The 25,920-nt window shown below is 38.0% G+C and overlaps 1 protein-coding gene and 1 long non-coding RNA gene across 2 annotated transcripts; one reads left to right on the plus strand and one right to left on the minus strand.

The window, feature by feature from the left end:
- Positions 1-3,398: 3,398 nt before the first annotated feature.
- Positions 3,399-4,412, minus strand: LOC109400953 (putative uncharacterized protein DDB_G0290521). The gene has a single exon (XM_019673431.3). It carries the CDS (start codon positions 4,340-4,342, stop codon positions 3,581-3,583), a length of 762 nt encoding a protein of 253 aa, XP_019528976.2. The 5' UTR covers positions 4,343-4,412; the 3' UTR covers positions 3,399-3,580.
- Positions 4,413-24,762: 20,350 nt separating this feature from the next.
- Positions 24,763-25,435, plus strand: LOC134289866 (uncharacterized). The gene is made up of 2 exons (XR_009998725.1): positions 24,763-24,948; positions 25,010-25,435. It is a non-coding gene; the product is annotated as an uncharacterized LOC134289866 (long non-coding RNA).
- Positions 25,436-25,920: the final 485 nt, after the last annotated feature.

A 25,920-nucleotide genomic window follows, 5' to 3' on the forward strand; every position in this document is an offset into this window, starting at 1 on the left:
AATTGTTGATGAAATTTCTTAATTAGTTCTCGTGAAATGTCAAAGAAATTCGTTTGTTATTCTGCTTGGATTTTTTCTTCAAAGAAATTCGACAAAAAATCGTAGGTAATATTTCAGATATAATTTTGTTATTATTCCTCTGGAAATGAATTTCTGCGAAGAACTCCTTTCGGAATTAATGAATGAAATCAGTACAGTTGTGTTTTCTGGAGATTCCTTCAGTCATTATTCAGATAAAATTCACGATTACCAAGCAAATATTATTCAGAAACTAATAGAACAAGTTTCGTAGGAAGTTATTGTTGAATTTTATTGCTATTTTGAACTTAATTCCTAAAAAAATATATTATAGACAAATTTGAAAAAAAAAAATGGGTTGTTTAGTGAATAAAATATTGCTATTTTTATAGCCTAATCGAATATCTCATTTTTCTGAGTATATTGTGATTTTATTGGATTACAATAGGTTTGTTTTGATGGTTAAATTAATAGAACAGTTTTAATTTTCGTGGATAGAATGACAATTCAATCGATAAAGTGACAATTCGACCCGAACGAAAAAATTTCCCCATACAAACTTTAAATGCGTTTCAAAAATAGTTCCCGGACTCCAAAAATTATGATATTTTGGATTTCGACTAATTTTTGAGCGGAGAATCAGATTATGAAATAATCCGGATACCCCTAAAAAACCCAATTCCGGAAGATTTTTTCCCAAATTATGGGTAAAAAAGTTGCATAAAAAATTATAGATAATTCATGAGAAAATTCTCCAAAAAATAACAATTGCCAAAGATATGCTGAAAGCATTTCCAATTATATTGTGGAAGAAATTCGCAATGAAATTAACAATGGATTTCCGAAAGAAATTGCTGAAGAAGTTCTTAAAGAAATTACTGAAGTTACTTTCAAACAAATTGCCGAAGGATTTCCAAAAAGAGTTACAGAGCAAAGTCTAGCAAAGTGTTTAGGGACTTTTTTAACCTTTCGTAACTCGCGCATTTGGCCACCACCGCCAGCACCACGCTTATGCTGAGTACAAAAAGCGAGGTTTTTTCAGCGTGTTGTATAAAATACAACAGCGCGATCGCTCGAGGGTTAATCATTTAGCCAAGGGATTTCTATAAAAACTCAAGGAAGTATTTACAAAAAAAAAATGTTGAAGGAAATGCCGTAATAATTCTCGAAGGATTTTTTGAAGCGATTTCCACAAGAATCAGTCTCTTTAGTAATATCTAGATTATATGACAGTTCAACTTGAACTGTTATTTTATCCACGGAAATTAAAACTGGTTATTTGACTACAAAAACATTAGAAAGCAAATAAATGGTGTAACATTTACTCCGAAAATGTGTTTCGTTCTTCGCACTGTATATTCAGCTGACTTCACTTGAAATGGACGGACTCCGGATCCGGAGAAACTGGACCAAGATCCGGAAGTGGCCATATGACCCCGGTGAGGTCTCAAACAGTCACCACTCAAAAGCTTATTGAAAATAGATATGAATTGATATGTCACACCGTATATGTAGCTGACTTCATTTGACATGGCCGGAATCCGGATCCAGAAGAACTGGACCAGGATCCGAAAGTGGCCATATGACCCCGGTAAGGTCTCAAATAGTCACCACTCACATGCTTATTGAAAATAGATATGAATTGATATGTCACACCGTATATATAGCTGACTTCACTTGAAATGGCCGGAATCCGGAACCGGAGGAACTGGACCAGGATCCGGAAGTGGCCATATGACCTTAGTGAGGTCTTAAATAGTCACCACTAACATCCTTACCAAAAATAGACATGAAATGATGTGCCGCACTCTATATTTAGCTGATTTGATTGAAAATGACTTGGTGCGGAACCCGGAAAACCAGGTTCGGGACCTAAAAGTGGCCAAAGAGGCCATTTCCCGTCACCTGCCGGTCACGAGACTATCACCAATCGATTTAGCATGGTTTTTTCCTTTGGGGTACATACTTTTTATTGCTTCAAACCAGCGGCAAAAATAAGTTCCGGTTTTTGGTTCGATTTTGCCCACTGTGCGCTGTTTGAGCCGCACCTCCTTGATGAACAGACGCTCGAATCGTACATCCTCAATCTAGCTGAAGTCAGAAGGACAACAGTGCCCAGGCTGCACTACCAGCTATAAGCACACAACTCTTAGCTGGCGGTCTTTGTCATCGCCGAAAGTTCCCGTCTTGTGAGTTTTTGTATTCGGCGAAAGAGCTTGATGGCTAGCCGACCTTAGGATTGCCGGGGAGATCTTGTGCCCTGAGTCGGCCTGTAGTATTGGTCAATTGGTTTCAGGTCCTCTGACGAGTATGCGGGTTCTCCCGATGACGTTCAGAGAATGGTAATTCCATGTAGGTACCGATTTTCCAATCACATGTTCTTTTTCATCGCATGGGTACGCGACTACATCGGCGATAATATTATTCTTTTGCTGAATTTTTTTCTCGGTTTCTAATACTCTGGCTAAAAATGTACTGTAATTGTAGTTTAAGGCTGGCTCGCAAGGTAATGTCCGGCCCTCACTTTCTGGAAGATTATGGTTCACAGTTGAGTTTAGAGTCGTTTACTGGAAATCGGACGTTGGTCAGCCACCCCCAGCAAGGTACGGCAGACAGGAGCGGAGACTATTGTGAACCGTTCCTGACCCGAAGAAAAGACGCCCAGGCTTGCTTGCAGAAACTAACCCCCTTCTCTGTTTGGTTACGCGGTCTTTTCTAAGGCTACTCACAACCCGGGCATTACCACGATTAGAAGCTAGAATTAGGAGTTGCCGGGTAGAGACTAAGGATCTCAGTGGTGTTCTTTTTACGCCTTACCTAGCTTTTAAACTTTAGCCATTCACCAAAAGCTGATAACAACAGAAAGTTGGGAGAAAAAGTGCAAACAAAATTTGCAAACGAGCTTTATACTGGAACCTAGATGTGCCAGATCAGGAGTAAGGACTGAAAGTAAGTCTCAATGTGACGCTCTGGCTCCTGCCGGTTGTATTTTGTGGATTGTCATATATAACTTGACTCTGCCACTCTTATCTCGGATATTCGTTTTGAGAGTGACAATTCTGAAGGTGTGAAATGAAGGCAAGACAGGTAAATATGATAGGTAAAAGAAATAGATTAAAACTCACGCGACACATCTTTGATAACAATATCTTTCATGGAAACGAAGTCTATAAAGCTTCAATGTACTTTAGATAATCCATTGAATTTCACGATGAGAAAGAACAAACATCATTGATACACACTTAATGTTTTATTACCATATATACACAAAGCCTTGTCGATTTTACGACTTAAGCTGAATTTGGGCGGTAATAAATTATGGTGATTGCTTATACATTATCTTATCGGTATAATTGGTAAATCCAATAGAGCTTCATGGGTTCAACATTATAATCGTCACTATATCAGTGGGTTTATTTGAGCTTCAATGTCACTGTAGTTAATTGCTGTTAGCTGTTACTAATGATTGCTTTCATATTCTTCAAAATCATCTGCTTCTTTTTTGCTTGCAATACAATGAATATATTAGGAATAGAACAGGTTCTCGGCGAATGATATTGGCTTAGAAGTCTGAATCGATGCTTCTCGTGATGAATTCCATTATTGTTTCAGCCGTTGGTGGTCCTACAGTTTCAGCCGTCGGCACTTCGGGCAATGGGGTGACGGTGGTTGTTGAAGCAATGGGAGTTGACCCAGGAGTCGGTGCCGTGGGAATAGTTTGTGTAGGCGTTGGGGCAGTAGGTATGGTCGTCACTTCTGGAGCTACGGTGGTGGAGATGGTTACGGTAGATGTGATTGCCGGTGCCGCGGTTGTTGGTGCCGCAGTTGGTGCTGTAGTTGGTCCTGGAGTTGGTGCCGATGGCACTTCTGGTGTTGGAGTGGGTGCTTCTGGAACAGCTGTACTAGTTGATTCTGATGGCGACTCAACAGTCGTGGGGCTAGGGGTTGGGGTAGGAGTTGGGGCAGTAGTTGGGGCAGGAGTTGGGGCAGTAGTTGGGGCAGGGGTAGGAGCTACGGTTGTAGCCGGAGCCAGAGTAGTTGTCGTTGCAGGACTCGCGGTACAAGACGACACAGGCAGCGTACATTTAGCTGTTCCTGGGAATTCACATCGCTGCAACGCAGGGGCGAAGTGCTGATTCGTCGGGCATGACTTCAAGTAAGCCCAACCCGCACTGCATGTGTAGAATAAGCAGCAATCCGTTTCGTGTGGAAGCTGGGTTGGGTTATTTGGATTTTCATTCACTGGGCATCTCTCGGGTGTCCATATGGGATTGGACGCACTTAAAGACACAACACATGCTAATAGCAAAATTAAAAATTTCATTTTTACTCTTTTCTTCTGCACACAACTCCGGGGACCACTGCTCGATTCAATATAACGTAATTTTACTACCTGCAGCTGAATTTTAATACGACTTTTATAGCTTTAATCCAATATCTTATCATAAATCCCACGGAGATATGAGACTATCTGGTATCGACAAACAATGTTCGTCATAGTCTAAGCCGGTTCCGATTGACTATAGTTGACTATGGTTTTTGGCATTTCGCTTTGATTACCATGTCGTAAAAACACTCCCATGTAGACGGTATTCTTATCGAATAGGAAGCTTTTACAGTCGCGAGATTCATAAAAATGCGTGCAAAATTTGACTGAATGAAACTGATTACATTGGAGCAATTCTATGCAGAAGATGGTTAGAAATATATCAATCATACAATTTTGCCACTTATGTGTAAGATTTATAATTATAAAAAAGTCATGAACAAGACTTTTTAAATTGAAGGAAGAATACATAGAAAACTCTTGTGATGGCGCCTTCGTGCATTCGAAAACCCATTTCAAAAAAATTCAAGTGACATGTTGATGAATATCGCACTTTCACGGGTTTACAAAAATCCATTTCATAGCACCAAAATCATATCATTTATCTAGCTTTTGAGCTGTTGAGCTGTTTGAGCCTCAAACTCATAAATACCGTAATCCGGGGTATCATTGATCAGCGGGGTAACATTGATCGGCTTGACTCACCTCATGAAATGTTCAAACAAGCATTTTACATTGAATCAGTTTCTGCTATAGAATGGTATTTCGTACTCTGCTATCATTTAGCTATTAAATGACATGCAAATGAAATTACTGTATTACTTCAATATGATATCCTTGGATTTAATAAACGAAACTTTTATGAAAATGTTATTTTTCAGAAAAATATATGATTTATTAAAAGTCGGCTATCAATTCCTTAAGCCATTGCCTACCTTTAGGCGTTATTCGCGGTTTAAAGGATTTTAATCCTAAAATAACTTAAAAAGTACATAATTTGTAGAAATTTGGACAACATATTCGAAATCAGCGACCCCAAATTTAGTAAGTAAGGGTATTTTCAACACAAGTGAACATTGATCACTACGTGATCAATGTTACCCCAAATCAACTCAATCAAAAATTAGATTAAAAAATTTATTTAAACATGTTTCAAAGTTTTACAATACTTTTTCGAGTAGCTGAACACATACTCAGAGGGCCAGTACTTGTTTTAAAAATATAAAACATGTAACGTTTGCTTTAACAAGAGAATTATTCAAGAAAGATAGAAAATTCTGATCAATGTTACCCCGGATTACGGTACTCTTAATTCTAAAATCTTGAATTTTAGGCCGCCATTTCGGATTAAGCTTCGCCATTTTTATTTATTTATTTATTTCTCGGTCTTTGATAAACATCGCACAGACTGGAAGGAAAAAGTGAAAAAATATGCGTGTTTGGGGCAGTTGCGATGGGGACCGCGATCGGGTGGCTTTGTTTGAAGGAAAAAGTGAAAAAATGATGCGTATTTGTGGCAATTGCGATGGAGACCGCGATCAGGTGGCTTCGTTCGAAGAAAGAAGTGAAGAATGATGCATGCTTCGGGCAGTTGCGATGGGCACCGCGATCGGGTTGCATTGTTCGGCGGAAAAAAACGAAAAGTGACGCTTGTTTGTGGCAGTTGCGATAAAAATCTCGGTCGCGTTGCATTGTTCGAAGGAATAAGTGAGGAGTGACACGTGTTTGGGGCAGGTGCACATTTTTCTTCCTCGTGAAGTGATAAAAATGGATGCACACTTGGTAGCAAACAGTATTGCAGAAAATTGAAGGAGTTAAGGAGTGGTTGCGGACCGTCGAACGTCATGTTTTCCTTTCGAAATTGCACGACCCTGGTTGCGGTCATCCGACGACATGGAACTGGGTCAGATCATTCCGAGTTTTTGTTTTCTTTTCATACTAGAAGAAGTTAGGGTAATTTTGCCAATGCTTTTTCAAGAGGACTCCTGGAGTCTGAATATTTGCAAATTTATCTTGTAGTTCTGGTGCAGACCTAATATTGAAGCGATAAAAATGTTAGAAGAAAGTGATTGCAGTTCACAACAATCATTGAGCAAATTTAAAATAATTGGCTTAAGAGGAAACAAACCATCATCGTTTAGCAAAAACTCAAAAGCAGTTTTCTCGCTGAAATCTGAACCAATGTTAATAAAAATTTATCGCTGTACTCTGGCCACTATCTGGATAACAGTGAAATAATTTTCAATGACGGTTTTGTGACTTAGAGGAAGAAAACTGCTTTTGAAAAATTGATGATTGCTGATGACTGAATGATGGTTACTTGAGCCTTAATTACCTCAACGGCTGTCGATCACAGGTAACACATGGGACAACTCTAAGTAAAATACATAATTCAAAAATGGCTGTCTAAGCTTGAAAGTTTGTTCTCCGTATACTCTAAGTTCAATATCGTGGGAAACGCGCGACTATTTCCGTGAGTCGGTCGGTTTTCTCGGTAGGAAGATTCGAACGCGAATATTGAATGCAAAATTGGAAGCGCGCGATAACTTTCTTGGAAAAGTCGATTTTCACGGTAGTGTAAACGATCGATGCGGTGACGCGTTTAATATAGAACGATCGTTGACGTATGTGCATTACCCTTACTATCGCGACCAAATAAATCATAATCGGGATAAAGACCGTGTCGTGAATTTTCATATAACTTGTGGATCATATCACCTACCAAAGGTGGCTCCAAGATCCACACCTTACCCTACCCTACTAACAAATACTCCTTCCTGAGACAACTGTGGGGATGCTGTGGATTCCACGGTTTCTAGTAACAACGGTTGTCGAACTAACATTCCTTCCCCTTTCCCGATGACCGTAAGGACGTGGCCGGCGCCGTTATTGACTTTAAAATATTGAACTCTCGATTTGTGCACATTGAGAGTGTGTAGCTAGTCCCAAGCACCATTCATTGGATCTCTGTGCAACTTCGATTGTTCTGGTCAATCACGGAGTAGCAACTACGATGTGTACGGTTATCTTTGCTTTGCTTTTGCTTTGATAAACATCGTACAGACTGTTTCTTAACCTATATTCTTAATCCTACTTACAAACATATTTTTACTTACATCAAAGTCAAACAGATAAAAAACTGAATTAAGGTATCCGTAGGTATCCGTTAATATCGTCGTCAAATTGCCAATGGAGATTTGGAAGATTATAGTCACCCAACACTAGAATGTCTGTGTCCGCTAGCGTATCACACACAGCTTGAGCGGCGTTGGGACGTAGATAAATGGAGACTGTGGAAAGTGATCGGCATTCTAGTTTAATGTGAACTACAACCTGTTCGAGGTGATCGCAATCAGTCAATGAAACTGAAATGCAGCGATAGATTGACTTTACGGAAATAAATACATCACCACCTCTTGGAAGCTTGCTTGTGTTCGTACTACGATCACAACGAAAAATATGATATTTGGAAATTATGGTCGCCATTTTAGGACTCCACTTCTTCCCCATACCAGATATACCCATATTGAAGGTTTTAAAGCCTAAACCTCCATTAAACAGCCGTCATCTTGGATATTGGACTTGATTTTTTTATTCTTTAATCATCTAATTTAAAGCTCTTTTGCCCACTAGGGCCCTGCGTGGAGTGATTCTAATTGGAAACTGTACTTACTTACACTTTGTAAAGCGCCTAAATGTATTCTTATCTAATACTTCTATATCGAACTGGTTGCCGTTACGCTGCTTGCACTTTCTATCCTATCATAGTAGAATGATGAGCACGAGGATGTGCGGATGCTGGTTGTTCCTTTTTCCAGTCCGATTGGGGGTCCATTATGAGTTGCCGTTCGCCGAAGTCTATGTATCTGGGTTCGTTTCAGCCATGGGCTCAGAAAAGGGCCAGTGTCAGCTGCTCTCAGGGGGAAAGAGCAACTGATAAAAGTGCCAGGGCTGGGACCGAACCAATGACCATCTGCTTATGAAGCAAACGTGAGACTAATTGCGCCACGGGCCCCGGCTACTTGGATTTTTGGACTCCGGTCATATTATCCATACTATATACCCATGTTGCATGTATTTAGAGTCTAAAACTCCATTAAACAAACGCCATCTTGAATTTGGAGGCACCATCTTGGTTTTTAGAACGCCATCTTAGGTATTTTGGTCGTCTTTTTTGGACTCCAGACATCTTTCCCATACCTTTTATTGTCTGTATTAACGAGATTTTTAACCCTAGGCTAGTTAATCTTGGGACCCACGCTTTACTTCCCTTCTGAAGGAAAAACCCACATTTTGTGAGTATGTCGGGAGTGAGATTCGATCCCAGGTCCTTGGCGTGATATTCTTGTGTTTTTACCACCACACCATGTCCGCCCCAAATTCCCCATACCTAACATACCCATATTGCTTAGTTTTTAAGCCTGAAACACCATTAAATAGCCGCCATCTTGAATTAGGAACCGCCATCTTAGATTTCAAACCGCAATCTTGGATATTTTGGTCGCCATTTTCGGACTACGGACATCTTCCCCGTACCAAATATACACTCCCGTTCAAAAGTTTGGGGTCACCCCCTCAAAAACATGTCATTTTTTTAGGCCCATATCTCCGCCAATTTGCGTCCGATTTCAAAACCCTAGGTTTCATTCAAAAGATAATAAGTCAAAGAAACTTTGAACATGATTTAAAAAAAACTTTTTCAAAAAAAATTGTATGTAAACTTAACCCAAAGTTGCCAAATTTTCTAAAAAATGAATATAAACTTACGGCAGTGTCGCTGGAAGCTGGGTTGACCAAATTTTAAGATGAGAGCGGTAATATGACCCATTTTCTATTAGCTTTCAACTGCTTTTTACAGAACTTAGCTAAAAAATCTAGAAAAAAAGTTATTAAGTAAATTAATCCTTGATGTCATCGACCAAAAGTTTGGGGTCACCCTCAAAATGTTGTATCGGCCAAAAGTTTGGGGTCACTATCGTAAAACATGGAAAAGTGATTTGTTGATATCTTTGTCATCTTTCATTCAATTTTAATTCTTCTTGGCTTATTTGAAACAAAATGAATGATGAACTGCATAGACATTGAACCGCACATATTTGTTGAAATTTACAAACTAAAACTTAACGTAAAGCTGCCTCATTTTTTGAAGCGTGGTAAAATGTGCTAACTTAACATAACATTTTTATATACAAAAATCGTTAAATAGGGTAGGTAATCAAAATTTGAACCAAATTGCGGCTTTCTGAAGCAGGGCAAATTTTAAGTGATTTTTTCTCCCACATGGAAATAATTTACTACGGCAAAATCGTATGTACATGAAAGCCACGGGTATAAGCTTTCTGTTAAATGAAAAAAAGTTTGTATTTGCACCAAATTTCATTGAAGTATTTGATTTTTCATCAACAATGATTTTAATATTAATTTGAACCATCGTAATCATAATTTGAACCAATTTTAATCTTAATTTGAACTACTGGCGGCAGCAGCTCGAGCAACTCACAAAACAGCCAATTCTATGCTAAACAATGAAAAATCACATGAATCTGCTAATTCTCATACCTATTTTTCATTAGGCAGTGGAATCACAACTCAGAATGTTCGAAATTCTTTAGGAATTTGGAAACTAAATTTGGATTTTTTCATCCCCCAAGAGTAAACAAAGCAACCACTAGCGCAATCTACAGGCCAACACTAGAAGCTCACCCCCGTTTACTAGTTCAAATTTAGATTACAAATGGTTCAACTTAAGATAACATTCTCCAAGTAAGAATCACTTAAATTTGATAATTTTATGACAAATAATGCGGAATATTATTCTGTTGGTCGATTCTACGATAAATAAGCTTTCATTTGACGTGTTCACATATTGCGTGTGATACAATGCATGAGCTGTACGAGTGCCCCGAAAATGTGCTTTCTCTTGGGGGAAATGGGTAAAATCACAGTGATTTTTCAATTGCCTGTTTTCCATTACAAAAACGCTTTTTTCAATGCCTCTAAAATCCATGTTATCAGGTTATATTACGGAAAGCTGTTTAACATCTTTTTCGGGACAATATTTGCCTGAAAAGTACGTCGTTTTAATGAATTTTGAAATGGTTCAAATTAAGATTACAATTTGACTAGTTCAAAGTTTGATTTCTTACCCTACGTTAAGTTGAAGACATCAAACGTAAATTTAGTTAATTATCTTTGAAATGAGCCAAAAATAATTAAAATTGAACTATAGATGACGAAGATATCACCAAATCACTTTTCCATGTTTTACAAAAGTGACCCCAAACTTTTGGCCGATACATCATATTGAGGGGTGACCCCAAACTTTTGGTCGATGACATCAAGGATTTATTTACTTTTTAACTTTTTTTTCTAGATTTTTTAGCTAAGTTCTGTTAAAAGCAGTTGAAAGCTAATAGAAAATGGTCATATTACCGCTCTCATCTTAAAATTTGGTCGACCCAACTTCCAGCGACACTGCCGTAAGTTTATATTCATTTTTAAAAAAAATTGGCAACTTTGGGCTAAGTTTACATACATTTTTTTTTTTGAAAAAGTTGCTTTTAAATCATGTTCAAAGTTTCTTTGACTTATTATCTTTTGAATGAAACCTAGGGTTTTGAAATCGGACGCAAATTGGCGGAGATATGGGCCTAAAAAATGACATGTTTTTGAGGGGGTGGCCCCAAACTTTTGAACGGGAGTGTATACCGTGATTTCGGGTGAAATTGATCAGTGGGGTGAAATTGATCGACGAGAGGTCCATTTTTATTTGTTAAAAATAACGCTTTAAACTTTAAACAATTTGTGGAAAATGGCCATCACCTTGCTCAAGGGTAATTGAATGTTGAGTTTACATGTTTTACAGCTAATTAGTTACATATTTCGGTATTAAAGTCAATATTTTCCAAAACTGCGTGTTAGGCGATCTTCATAGACACTTCCAAACTTTTGTTACCGTAGTTGTATCACACATGTAATGAATATTCGAATGAATGTTTATAGCTGCCAAGTGTTCACTAAACCCAATTTCGTCATCAAAAATTCTATAAATATTGTAATTTATGCATAAAATTGCACTTTTTTGGAAGTGCAATATTGATACACATAATTAGTGAGAAAATTGCATACTTTTAGGCGTTTTCTTTCGATTTATTAAACTTTAAACTTAAATAATTAAAAAAATACTAAACTTGTAAAAGTTTTGCATAGTTTTTCGCATTCTAGGGTGGTTAATTTAGATGGGAAAATAATTTTCAGCTTTTACAATGGCATTTCACTGACTGATCAATTTCACCCCGAAAGTGATATTTTTGATTTTTTTATTTAAAATGATTTATTATAATAAAATGATTTGCTGTAAAAGTTTCAACCTCGTTGACTGATGAAAACCATGGTCGTACTTGTTTTAAAGCATTGAATTTAACCATATCGACAAACATTCAAAAATTAGACGCAAAAAACTGCGAAAAGTGATCAATTTCACGGTACCCATATTGCATGGTTTTAGGCCTAATACCAGGGGATCCGCAAGCGGCAAGGTATCATCTTTTGCGAGTGTGTTAGTGTCGACTGGCATGCAATCTGAGGCTTAGTCGAATCCTGCTTAAAAACCGGTTTGTGTTGCCGATGGGGATGGCCCGCGAAATCGCATTGTGTTGTTTGGGAAGGCCCGCTCGATGCATGTTAGGTAGGCGCTGGTAGGCGTAGTTTATTTGAGTTTGACGTGCCTACATCCTCCCTGCTGAAAACTCCAAAACATACGCCATCTTGGATCTGTTACTGGTAGGTAGGGTAGCACACGTGCTACCAGGACAAAAGACCTCGGCAAGCTTGGCAGAGCAACGGCTTGTCGTGTGAGGCCGGGTTCTACAACAACCTCATTTCCTGGCTAGCGCGATCTGGAGCACCAGTCTGGTCTCAAGGTCGGCTGGAGTGGAATCTAGTCGGCTAATCAGACCACGGATATATGGGTGTAATGCAAAAGCTGGTGAATTACAATTTCAAGATTTATTACCCTAGCAATTACAGAGCTGTGTGAATGAGTGTGTGTGTGTGTGTGTGTGTGTGTGTGTGGGTTGTGCACTTATTAAATAAATACCTATGGAGCCGGCCGGGAACTGCTGGAGAATTGGCGGGAGCGCTTGGTGGTTACTGGTCTCGATCTACGAGTTGGACCAGCGACAACTACGGATGCCTGGCGTAGAGGGGTTACGGCAGAACTCAATGACGTCCGAAACTCGGTGTAATTCGCGGTGTGGGGACAAAATGAGGTAATGTCCACTAGCCCTATTCGTTCTGGAGCTTCACGGTGGCGGAACTCTCAGCAAGCCCTACGGTATGTTGCGTCGGCCAAGCTCTGCGGGCCACCTCAGCACGTCCGGGAACTCCGGGAAGCCGGCTGTATCCGTAACACCGGACAAAATCGGATTCCGAGTTAAAACTAACGGGTCCTAGTTCGGAAAAATGCCACCTTAGATTTCTAAAAATACTGTATCCTTTCACTTAGGTTTTCCATACCTGATTCTCACAAAGCGTGTTTAAAAAGGGTTTACAAACTTCTCACTAAATTCAGTACTCAAAAAACTTTTGGACTTTATATCTTCATCGACTTTTCAACGTCTTTTTCGAATGAGGTTCTTTCGAGAAATTTCGCTTTTCCCTTTTAATTCTCCTTTTCCACTGAACTATAGTTATTGGTGCTTTTATTGTAGTGTGGTGAATATGTATGAATGCGTGTAGGGGTATTTTTATGGCATTAGGCTAATTTAAATTTTTGAATAAATAACAAGGAGACATGCAATATATATTTTTTTTACAAATAGAATAAACAAATTAAGACAAATACACAGACTTACTGTTACAAACGGTAACAGATCTTAGACCGCCATCTTGGATATTCTGGTCGTCATTTTTGGACTCTGGACATCTTCTTCATTCCAAATATACCCATATTTCATGCTTTAAACTCTATTAAACAGCCGCCATCCTGAATTTGGAGCCGCCATCTTGAATATTAGACTGCCAACTTGAGTTTTGGGCCGTGGTATTTCTGGTCTCCAGTGTTGATTTCCGCACAAAATTCGTGAATCATGCTAAAGTTTACAAAAATCGCCGCAGTTTGATTTGACGCATGATGGGGCTTGGTTCAGTTTTTTTTATTCTTCAACCACTTAGCCTAATTTACAGCTCTTTTGTCCACTAGGGCACTGCGTGAGCGATTCCAATTGGCGGCTGCACTTACACTTTGTACAGCGCCTAAATGTATTCTATTCCAATTCCACTAAAGCTGTTAGTACACAGGGTCAAATATTTGTCCAAAAAGAAGCTAATACTCAAACATCACGAGGATGTTGAATGTTGATATGTGGCTTTTGTTCCTTCTCCAGTTTGATTGGGGGTCCATTATGAGTTGCCGTTAGCCGACATCCATGTTTCCGAGCCCGTTAGAGCATATGCTCAGGAGAGGGTCAGGTGTCAAGCTACTCTCCTTGGAAAGAGCAACTGACGAAAAATTGCAAGTGCCGGGGCTGGGATCGAACCCATGACCATCCACTTATGAAGCGAACGTGTAGCCACTACGCTACGGGCCCCGGAAATTGTCGATATTCTACATCTTTTTGCTTAATAATACTTAGAAAACAGTGGATGCGTTTAATTGGTCGGTGCTACGTATCATACGATGAGAATTAAATCAATACCATGTCAAAACCTTGTTACTATAACCAAGTCTAGGCAAAAAAAAATTTGGACAATTTAACCATCATTTGCCATGGTACACATTACATTTACATTTTATCAGTGACTTGCGAGCAGCTCAAAAGTCACTGTGTAGGTATACTCATTGCACAATTATGGGTCTCACACAATTATTAGTCACTTTCCACTTTAATAGATACCTAAATACTAATTAATTTCAAGATTTTATTAGCCATTATCATTTTTCGTTGATGAGTTGATTTATTTTCTGTCACTATACGTATCGCACATGGGCTTATACGTCAAACATACATATTTTCAGTAAGGGTTCATTCACAAATCTCATAACGCCAAAATTGACCTGTTTTGACACCCACCCACCCCTTCGTAACACTGTTTGTATGGGAAGAAAAATTATTTGTTCGAGCTGTAACACCATGAAGGACACCCACCCACCCCCTCTAGCGTTATGACATTTGTGAACAAACCCTAATGTTTTGTTCGGCGTAAAACCATCTGTCAAAGTAACGCTTCGATTGTGAACATCAGAAAGTGCGTGCGCTGCTTTCGTAAGCTCTGTAAAGGCGTGCTTTAGTGATTTTCGAGTGCGAAATGGTATCGTCACCAGAACAAAGGTATAATTTACGTTCAAAATATAGAAATTCATGTGACTTCAGCTAATTAAAGCTTATTTCAGGCAAAATTTAAATGACTCATTATTGTGACAAGGAACACCGAAAATCACACAATTATGGGTCACTTTTTGTGCAGCCTAATATTGGCAGTTCTGCGTATATGGGCATTGCATACTTTTAGGCGTTTATCAGTGGTTGTGTTGGAGATTTTGTTCCAATTTTGGAAAATTGATTCCAAATCGTGAAAACACGCTTGAGGTTTGAGGTTTGAGACCAGTTTTAGATTCTACTATAGTTGATCTATCTAGAATAAGTGACCATTCATTGAAAAAATAGACAAAACATTATTGTTGAGCCGATTCCTCTTGAGTGACCCATAATAGGCAACAAATTGACCCATAATTGTTACACAGCCAATTTTGACCCATAATTGTGGTTTTCATTATTCATCAACATTTCAGTAATTTTCACCGCCTAAAGTGAATTTTACAAGCCGATTTTTATATAAAACAATAAAAAGGAGTTTTAATGAAGAAAATATGAAATAAAAATAATGAAAGTGTTATTTTTGTATGAAAAACGATTCATATTATGAAATGATTGTTCCTTGAGTGACCCATAATTGTGCAATTAGTGTATATCGCTTACGTCGTGCCCTAGTTGGCAGATGAGCTGTAAATTAGGATAAGGAACTAGAAAATCCCCTACTGATCCGAGCGCATGAGCCTACCTTCAATTGATTATGCTGTAATCTCGTGAGGTTTGAAAGCTAGTGTTTTACCATGCTTATCAGCATCAAGTGATTGGCAGAGCTTTATCAGGCTATCGGGATTGGGTACCCGAGCAAAGCCTGATAGCAAATTGAAAACTAATTTTGATGTTGAGATATTGCAAATGTTGATAACTCAGGTTGTTGTCGTTTTGGTCGTTTTAACGGTTAAAACATCAAAAATGAGAGCAGAAAAATGTTCCTGTGACAGCAAATTGAAAACAATTCCTGCTATCGGTGATAGCAAATTCATAACTGTTTTTGTTATCAGCGCAAGAAAAATGAAAAATCGTTAAATGTAGAGTTTTTTGGTTGATATCAAATCATTAATGCGATTGTATAATGATATATCCCTAGAATTAGCTAACATAGTTTACTAATAGTTATTTATGTAACGAGTTGCAAAAAGTTGATTTTTTCAGCACGAGGCGTACATTTATCCAACGAGGCTTGCCGAGTTGGATAAAAACGAAGAGTGCTGAAAAAATCGAGTTTTGCAACGAGTTCCATACAAAATTTTATGCAATGATTTTTTCATAATGCAACCCATTTGAGTTGCATAATGTTCATAATGCAACTCAAATGAGTTGCATTATGAACATTATACAACTATTTTCCATTATGCAACTCATTTCAGTTGTATAATGAACCAGTGAGGTGAGCTGAGCTGAGCTTGATTGACCGCCCGTGGATGCTACTCCAGTATCGCCAGACCAGCTACACTCACACAAGGACCAATGAGATAACTGCCGGGGACTAGCAAGCATCTTCAGTGTGTGAGCGTTGGTGATCTTCTATTTTTAGGCGACAATGGCGCCTGCCACGTCAGGTTGCAGGTCAATGTGGGGAAGGGTAAGGAAGTGATGATTGCAATCGTTTGTATCGACATCTGGCCGAATATACCTCTGCGCCAGCACAAATTCATGCGGATGTTGGAGTGTTGGTGGAAATTGGTTGGCAGAAGGTTCACACATTGGAAGGTGATAGAATTGTGTGTTTTTATTATTTTGAAGATGTGCGGCACAGCTCGCTTGATTGCATAACTTGTAGGCGTTTTCTAATAGGATTGTGACACTGTGCTGTGAAAGTTTGGAAGGAAGAGAAACGGCTTTTTCAACCCGTTTCTGTTCTAGCGACGGCTATGAACATGTTTATATACATGAGTTGTATATGTAGAGAGCAGAGAGAAAGTATATAGAAAGATACAAAGTAGGAGGAAAGGGACGGGCCAGGGATTGAACCCAGGACCTTCTGCATATAAATCAGAAGCGGTAGCCACTAGACCACCAAGCCCGTCTACATTTCAGTTGTATAATGAACCAGTTCGGAAAAATTGGCCATTATGATACCAAAATTAGTTATATAAAATGTAAATTATGATACTGAATTGCATTAAAAAATTAAAACTATTCTAGCACTAAATATTCACATTATTTTAAAATGACAGCAAACTGAATACAAAATTTGAAATCAAATTAAGTGAAGATAAACTGATATCAAAATGTGATATCAATTTGTTGCTGAATACAAATCATGTTTTCGATTTGCTGTGATTTTGTTGTTGGACTTTGCTCGGGTATATACTAATGCGATAATATTGAATTGGTCAAAATGATCTGGTGCGCCCAGGACACTGTGGTGAAGCTTTATCTACCGGGAAATGCACTGCACGCAATAGCTTTACGGTGAGTTTTGTGGTAGCTTTATGGATGTGGTGAAAATAAACGTGGCTGAGCAGCAGTGACAGAGATGAAAAAACTGAGCTTCACTATATTATCTATTTTTTATTTTCTCTTTAAAACGGCTACGCAGTCTTTTGATAATGAAGCGATGTTTATTAATTGCCCAACTTTTCTTCGGGGGAACTGGAGTTTACTTACATGTACATATTTGAACTTTTTCATAATTTTGTCAAAGTAACTTATATTAACTTATTCGTTCTGGTCTTGTATGTATTTTGTAGATATTTGTTCATTACAACCAATATAATTTGGATCCCCATATATTTTGGATCCCCTGGATCGCATTATCGCAGCTTTCACAGATTTAATGAAGAAATGACGAAAATTTTTAGAATCGTTAGTTAAGTTAGATTGCTCTGCACGGGCAGCAATCATTTACTCACTGGAAATATCATTATTTGCCTTGAAATTAACTTTTTTCAATTTCGTCATTCGTGCAAGTGTCGCAACATGTTTACAAAAAGAGAATGTGGCGCTGAGAAAACTTGCAGATGTAAACAAAAACGTTTTTCATTCTAGCGCACTAAATTCGCAAATTTCGTCTAATCAGCCATTGTCAATCAAGTAATTAGGAAATGATCCAGCATATTTAAGTGGCAGATTCTTTGAAAGTAGTTTCAAACGGATTTAAACACCGGGTGTCCAAAATATATACTGAAGAGGGTCCAAAATACATTGGAGTGTCCAAAACAGTGAAAACGGATGCTTCAAAAATAAGTTATTTTCATCAAATTTCCAGCCAGAAATGACCTTGTGGGTATTTTAAACGGACAGTAAGGGCTTTTACGATGATACTAACATCATCATAATGTGTAACACCGGCTGAATGTATTTGATCTTGACTTAAATTCAAACTAATGTCCTCTAGGGGTCCAAAATTCGACCGTTACCATAGGCTTTTATTTTTATTTGTGTGAATTTAAGTTATTTCTACTCCGCCATGTTATAGCTACACTGAAAAAACGGGCATGGTAGTTTTGACCGTATCGAGGGTGAAATTAAAACACTTTTACTACTTGATTTTGGTAGACCATGATTCCTGCTTGAGACTACCATGGATGGGGTTGAATTTACCATGCAACTATTATTGACATATTTTTGTTTTTCCCAACCATATTTTTCAGTCATTTTTACTATGTGCAATGATAATCAGCATGGTAAACGTAACCATTGAAAAGACGTTTTTACTATTTTTATGGTTGACTACAATTAGCGGTTTTATTGAGGATTGTTTACATTTTCGAAAGAAAAAAAGTAAAAATTAAATGATATATTTATGTTCCTGTAGATTTATGTTACAATATTCGTAAAAATATAGATATAATAAGGACATTAGCATTTCTCAGGTGTAGAAGTTTGGGTTCCTTTGAGCCGAGCCTTGGGGGACATTCCATCCTTCGTGACTGAGCTTTGAAATAAATAAACCACTCCCTGCGTGAAAGTTCCGAACACCGACCGAAACATTGGAAGAGTCTCTCCGGTCTCCCCAGTGTAATCTCCTTGAAGAAACAGCACCGGAAGTGGTTTTCCGAGGACATTATTGCGCAATACGATGTGCTCCCGCTGAAAGACTGTTGCAAACAGGGGCATCGATCGTTGACGCTGCCGAGTACCCTGGTGCAGATTCGCGCAGAATGATTCTGTAACTTTTTTTTTTGCAGAACTTTAGGGAGATCTGTGAATAAAGTATATTTATAGTTATTAGTACTTGTATGGCCATTCAGCTATTAAATCTTCCAACTCACCTCTTGCCTTGCCTTTTCCTGTCCTCTCGTTTGTCCTAACATGAACAACTTTCCACGGCTTGAAGCGTGGCCCAGCATTTGATGCACTCATTTAAAAATCTATTTGTATCTTTTAACAAAAACAGTATTTATTTTTCGATTTATGGTCTATTGCATGCTGATTATTGATTATAATTTACTTGCAAATGGATGTTCCTGAAGAGGTCTGCTTCTGTCTTATAAAATAAGAAAAAATATGCAAAATTAAACATTGCGAATGTGAGCTGTCAAAAAGGTGAACATGGTAAAATTCACTAAAACATGGTGGAAATGATATGCGTAGGCAGTCAAATTAAACACAAACACATATTAGCTCTGACCATGTGTTTTTGTGATGATTACCATTTGACGAAATGCCAAACCATAGTAATCCTAACTATTTTTTGGTGTACTTAACATAAATTATGGGTAATTTTACCATGTTTTGGCATGGTAGAAATAAGAACTACTGCATGGTTGCACATACTATAAAATTTTTCTCAGTGTAGTTTCCACTACGTAGGTACTGTGCAAAAAGATAGGACATATTAGGGCCAAATAATGATAGATAAAGCAAGCAAAACAAAGCAACGATAACCGTACACATCGTAGTTGCTACTCCGTTATTGACCAGAACAATCGAAGTTGCACAGAGAACCAATGAATGGTGCTTGGGACTAGCTACACACTCTCAATGTGCACAATTTGAGAGTTCAATATTTTGAAGTCAATAACGGCACCGGCCACTTCCTTACGGTCATCGGGGAAAGGGAAGGAATGTTAGTTCGACAACCGTTGTTATTAGAAACAGTGAAATCCACAGCATCCCCACAGTTTAGGCCAAACATTTCAATAGGTTTTATCTGCATTTGAGAGGCTCTCTTTGTTCACTTTCTTTTTCAATTATTGCAATGTAATGGTACACTTTTAAACTATTTTTGCAGTACAAATCAATAGACGATGGTCTAGTTCAATGCAAGGAGACAATCATAACACAAATAAACAGCTGAGATATTAACGAAAGAGAGGAAAACCAAAGAAAGCCTCTCTTCTGCAGATAGGACCTTTAGTCCCGTGTTTCTCACAGTATTGAAATTAGAGTATACGGAGAATAAACTGTCAATCTTAGATAGCTATTTTCGAAGTATGTATTTTACATAGAGTAGTGCCAGCCGTTGAATAAGCCAATTATTTTTAATATGCTCAATGATTGTTGTGAACTGCAATTACTTTCTTTTAACATTTTTATCGCTTCAATATTAGGCCAGCACCAGAGCTACAAGATTAATTTGCAAATATTACCAGGCTCCAGGATTTCTCATAAAAACGCATTGGCGAAATAACCCCAAATCCTTCTAGGATGTGAAAAAAAAAATCGGAATGATCTCACCCAGTTCCATATCGTCAGATGACCACAATTACTCCTTGACTCCTTCAATTTTCTGCAATACTGTGCTACCAAGTCTGCATCAATTTTCATCACTTCACGAGAAAGGACAATGTGAACCTGCCCCAAACACGTGTCACTTTTTTCTTTTTCCTTCGATCAATGCAACGCAACCGCAATTTCCATCGCAACTGCTGCGTCACTTTTCGTTTTTTTTTCGCCGAACAATGCAACCCGATCGAGATCTCCATCACAACTGCCCTTAACACGCGTCATTTTTTGCTTTTTCCTTCGAACAATGCAACGCGACCGAGATCCCTATCGCAACTGCCCCAGACACTCGTCACTTTTCGTTTTTTTTTCGCCGATCGATGCCACCCGATCAAGATCCCCATCGCAACTAAGTAATGGTGAAATAATAATAGATAAATCACAAAAACAAATTTGGCCTCCTTGTAGAACAAGGAATAGTAGCCACCATTACAGTTGCTCTTACACGTAAAAATGAATGTACAGTCAAGACCGGTGAACCTCGCAGGTATGTACAAATTTGTGCTCAAGGAGGACTTGCAAATACTCAGAGTTTTCGAACAATGCTTGTTATATGGTCGGCGTTAAGTCAGAGTGGATTAGGCAATTTTTGGGACAAGTAATGTAAAGCCTCAGATTGTTTTGCGATTATCGACAAAGTTTTTTGACTTAGGGAAGATTCAAATATTACGTCCATCGTTTTTCGGGATTTCTAGACCCCCCCTCCCCCCTCTGTCACGCAATTTACCTATACCCAATACACGTAGTGTCACACTTTTCTAGACCCCCCCTCCCCCAAATGTTGGACGTAATTTTTGAACGTTCCCTTACACACAGCCAAATAAACCTAAGATTATCATAAGTTTTAACTTATGAAATGGCCTTTTACACAATTCATAACGACTAGAATGAATTTCATAAGGTCGCTTAATGACGCAGAATCGACTCCCGGCCTGGCGATAGTGAACACGAAGCATCGATAGCCGTGTGGGTTGGGCACTGTGATATCCTATGGTGGCACGTTCCAAATACTCCCGGTTGTAGCCTTTTATACACTTACCAAACTTACTCCAATGCCACGTCTGAGGCACACCACTCTCACCACACCGAGAACTACCTCTCTACTGATTCATCCACTCAACACTCATGTCAGGATACCACATCCTCCCTTTGCAGAAAATGATTCAAAACCCGTGTAATATCATTCCAAAACATGAGAAACTACATTATATACTTCTAAACTAAACTATCATCATTTTCGAGTAGACTTTCAAAATCCCTTTTTTCTACTTCCTCTCCCTGGAACCAAAAAAAATTAACATTTACGGCTTCAGAGACTTTTAACATCCGTAACCAAGTGTAGAATATTCCCTGGTGGGATCCTGAAATTTCGACACCAAGTTCCCGTAACTTCTTTTGTAATTATCCTCGCTGGCTCTTCAAAGACTAACCCTATGGTGTTCCATTTGATTATCAGGTTTGAATATCCATTTTTAGATTGAAAGCAATTTAATATTGAAAAGAGCAATTTCTTGACATATAATTTAGCAGCAACTTGATTTTCTTTTCCGATTACTTAAATGCCGAGAAATGTATCACAGTATTACCATATTTTATAGATGCTGATTAGATCACTGAGCGCTTGTATGGTTCCCTAAATCATCCTCGATTAATAACCCTCAAAAAGTAATACTATATTTGGGCTTTTAAATTAATCAAAACAAAAATGTTGAGTTAGTTGATAAAATAGTGGTTGCTGTTAGGATTGCTCTAATCAAGCGCATTGAGTACTGATGTTCATGAATGAACATCAGTACTCAATGACTCAACTCAAACGTACCAAGTTATTTTTGTGAATACGACACGCATACTTCGTTTTTGTTTTGCCCTATCCAAGCATGGATTACCGTTCAAGCCGCCATCTATACACTCAGTAAATTAGCAAAAGTATACAAAGTACTTTATGAATTTGAGAATGATGAGATCACTAAATTTGTACATAATCCACACGGCCATCAACGTACAAGAATATGTTATGGATAAATATGTATACAATTCAAACTTTGAATCGATACCGCGCCATTGAGCGAGTTTATGGAATTCACTCTAATTGTTATATATTTCAACGAAAAAAGAACCTATAAAGTAGTACCAGGGCATATGCAAACTAACTTCAGTCGTGGTCAATTTTACTATGGCCACGGTAATGCATAATCCGTTAATTTTACTACTAGCATGGTAAAACATTGGGACCTAGAAATACTACAAACATGGTAGAAAATACCAAGAAGCGTGAAAATTATGCCATGGTAAAATTAACTGCGTTCATTGCTGAAATAATACTGTAATGTTGTCTGCTGAAAATTGTGGGTGCTTTGCGGTCAATTTAACCCCCTGAAATGGTAATTTCTACCGCAACTTTCTTTTGTGTGTATCTTTCAATTAGTACTTTGTTGCACTTCTCAATGTAACAAATAAATAACTAGATGAGCTTTCAGCACAATTTTTTTTTTAATCGTATCGGTCATGAGCTTTACTCGACGCGATGCGTACGTTGGCCATGGGCTTTACCCGACGCAACTTTTCAACCGACTTGGCAATGAGCTATAACTCTGCGCAAGGTATCACTTTATATGCTCTTGTACTGGCCTTGAGCTAAACTCGACTCAATACTTGTGTTGGCCATGGGCTAAACCCGACGCAACATTAATTACGCTTGGCAATGAGCTCAAACTCTGCGCAAGCAATTTCATCCATGTGTACTTGTATTGGCCATGAGCTATACTCGACGCAATACTTACATTGACCTTGGGCTTCACCCGATTCAATGCTTTATTGTACATCTGGTGGATGAGCTAAAAGCCGATTTAAGAGATCGTTTTGGTAATTACATTGATTCTGGCAACCTTGCCGCAAGAACCTTCATTTCTCTTACAAGGCTCTCTCTTCTTAGCACTCACTATCTCCATGGAGACTTCCATAACACAATGTAAAATACGTTTTTTTTTTCACTTTCTAAAAAGTTTTCCCTATATATTTCACCTGAATTTTTTTCGCCATCAACATGGCAGGATCGCCAATGTGATATCCTATGGTGGCACGTTCCAAATACTCCCGGTTGTAGCCTTTTATACACTTACCAAACTTACTCCAATGCCACGTCTGAGGCACACCACTCTCACCACACCGAGAACTACCTCTCTACTGATTCATCCACTCAACACTCATGTCAGGATACCACAGGCACGAGCTCGGTGATCTCGTCGACGTTCATGGATCGATTCCAGTCTGTATGATTTTACGATTTTTCTGTTCTTTTCATAAGTTCATCTTGTGTAATAAGGTCATAACAAGCATCATAAATTTCACTAGTTTACAGCATTTTTGAACTCGGTAAGCTGATGATCATTTTTGGTGTAGAATCAAGCCCTGAGTTCGAAAACGCAAAAGAAAAAAATTACAGTAGAGTGGAATTTTTTTCGACTTTCCATACAAGGGTGATGATTTGAAATCGATTTTTGTTCTATTTTTAAGCAAAGTCGCTCACTTCAAACATCTCATTCTCCGTAATCAATGCTCCGATTGAGCTGAAATTTTTACTGTAACTCGCCTACACATGATATGTCAAATAAACGTCGAAAAAGAATTTTTAAATAGGGTTTTTCTTATTGAAAAAAATACATTTCTTCAAAAAAATTTGAAAATTTTGCTAAAATTTAAGGAGATCGTTCCTAAAACTCGCCAGTATCTTGAAATTCATCAATCTGACGCAAAACCTGTATTCAGATGATCGAATGGTATTGTATACAGCTTTTAATTTATGGAAAAAGATTTAAATGTGGTTGAACAAAACGCAATATATTTGAATTTTAGTAAATTACATATTTTGAAAAGTTGTAAAACTCAATATTGAGCTAAAACTCAAAAACTGTTCTACTTAAAATTTTTTGAAGGTCGGTTTCGAAATCAGCGCTTAATTGTGCTTAAAAAATTTTGGTCGTTGACAGAAGTTCACGACTTTCGTTTTATTTTGTAAACTAGTGTTTTCATAAGGTATTCTTATGACATCCATATTTAACAGTTATAGCTAAATTTCATAAGGTATTTTGATAAATTTCGGTAGTTTGCTTCAGAGTGGATACTATTCTATCTTCAAGCAAAAAGTAATTGTAATGATTGAACGCTTACAGCTCCACCTAGCCCTTAAAATCTATTTTTTAATTCCGATTTAAAAAAACAATTTGCGGGTTTTTATAGGCTTATGGAATATTCTGATCATTTTCCCCACACCGATGAATCACCTTAATTTTGTACACTATTTATGAATCATAAATTGTGGGGTCACTGTAATTTGATCTTAAAATGAATGAGAAAACTGCATTTTTAATTAATTTTTGAATATGCATCAATTTGAATTGTTCCTTGAATGGATCCCTCCAGAATGGTACCCTCGTGCGATATCGCACGAAAAAGTGTGCGATGACATCAGATAGAGTTGTCGTCTTCTTCGCATTTATTCATCATGCGCAATATGTTCGATATCAATAACAACCTTCAGTATCCGGTTTGAAATTTCCTTAGGTATTTATACAGCCATAATAATCATTATCAATTTTTAATCTCTCTGCTCTACTTTCGATAGTCCGATTCAAACCTGTCCCATCACCAATTCGTCATTCTGTGTCCAACTACCAGTAACAACGAACTACAGGTGTCGTCTTGAAAAATGTCCAGATTATCTGCTGTCCTGTTTCTATCGGCAGTTTTAGTAATTGCCGATGCTTTTGGGAAAGTTGACCTAACACAACACCGTCGCAATATCGAAACGGGTGAAGAACCTCAAGTGGAACATGTGTATGGCCTGCTCATGAGACTGGTCTGCAATAAGGACGAGGGCCAACAGTGGAACAATAAACTTAAGATGTGCATCGTCGTTCCAACGGCGCCAACCGATGGCACACCATCGGTTCCGTCGGCACCAACAATGTTTTCTACCGTTACGGTTGGATTGTGATTGTTTTAGAGATGTGTTTGCGAATAAAGTGACGAAAATTGTTTGTATTGTGAACTGTTTTATTTCACCTTGCGATGTAGATTCCGGATGTAGTGCTAATCACCTTCAGATACATAGAGAGTGAATTCAAAAATCATTTGCGTAACTGAGTTGATAACTGAATGGATTCAATCAAGTTCCGATAAACTTACAATCTCACATATCGAAAATTCAACTTAAAACGCCTGAAAACTCATGAATAAAAAAAAACAAAACGTGTAAAAAATGATGCAATGGATTTTGTAGGCGATTGAAGCTAGAACGTCTTAACTCCATAATAGTTGGAATGATCTAGAATCTAGATCACCAAGTGAATGTTGCTTAGTTATCAGAACTGCACTCTGAGGTTCTAATAGTCACGCAGAAAAATAAATTGTAAACACAATTAAGTTCTAGTTCTAGATTTTTCAGTTTACTGCGACAAACTGATTTCTAGTTTAAACTGAACTGTTCTATTGTTTGATAATACAAATATTTTCATTTGTCGAAATTTTTGACAG

The sequence above is a fragment of the Aedes albopictus genome, chromosome 3 (assembly GCF_035046485.1).
Source record: "Aedes albopictus strain Foshan chromosome 3, AalbF5, whole genome shotgun sequence".
NCBI classification, from domain to species: domain Eukaryota; kingdom Metazoa; phylum Arthropoda; class Insecta; order Diptera; family Culicidae; genus Aedes; species Aedes albopictus.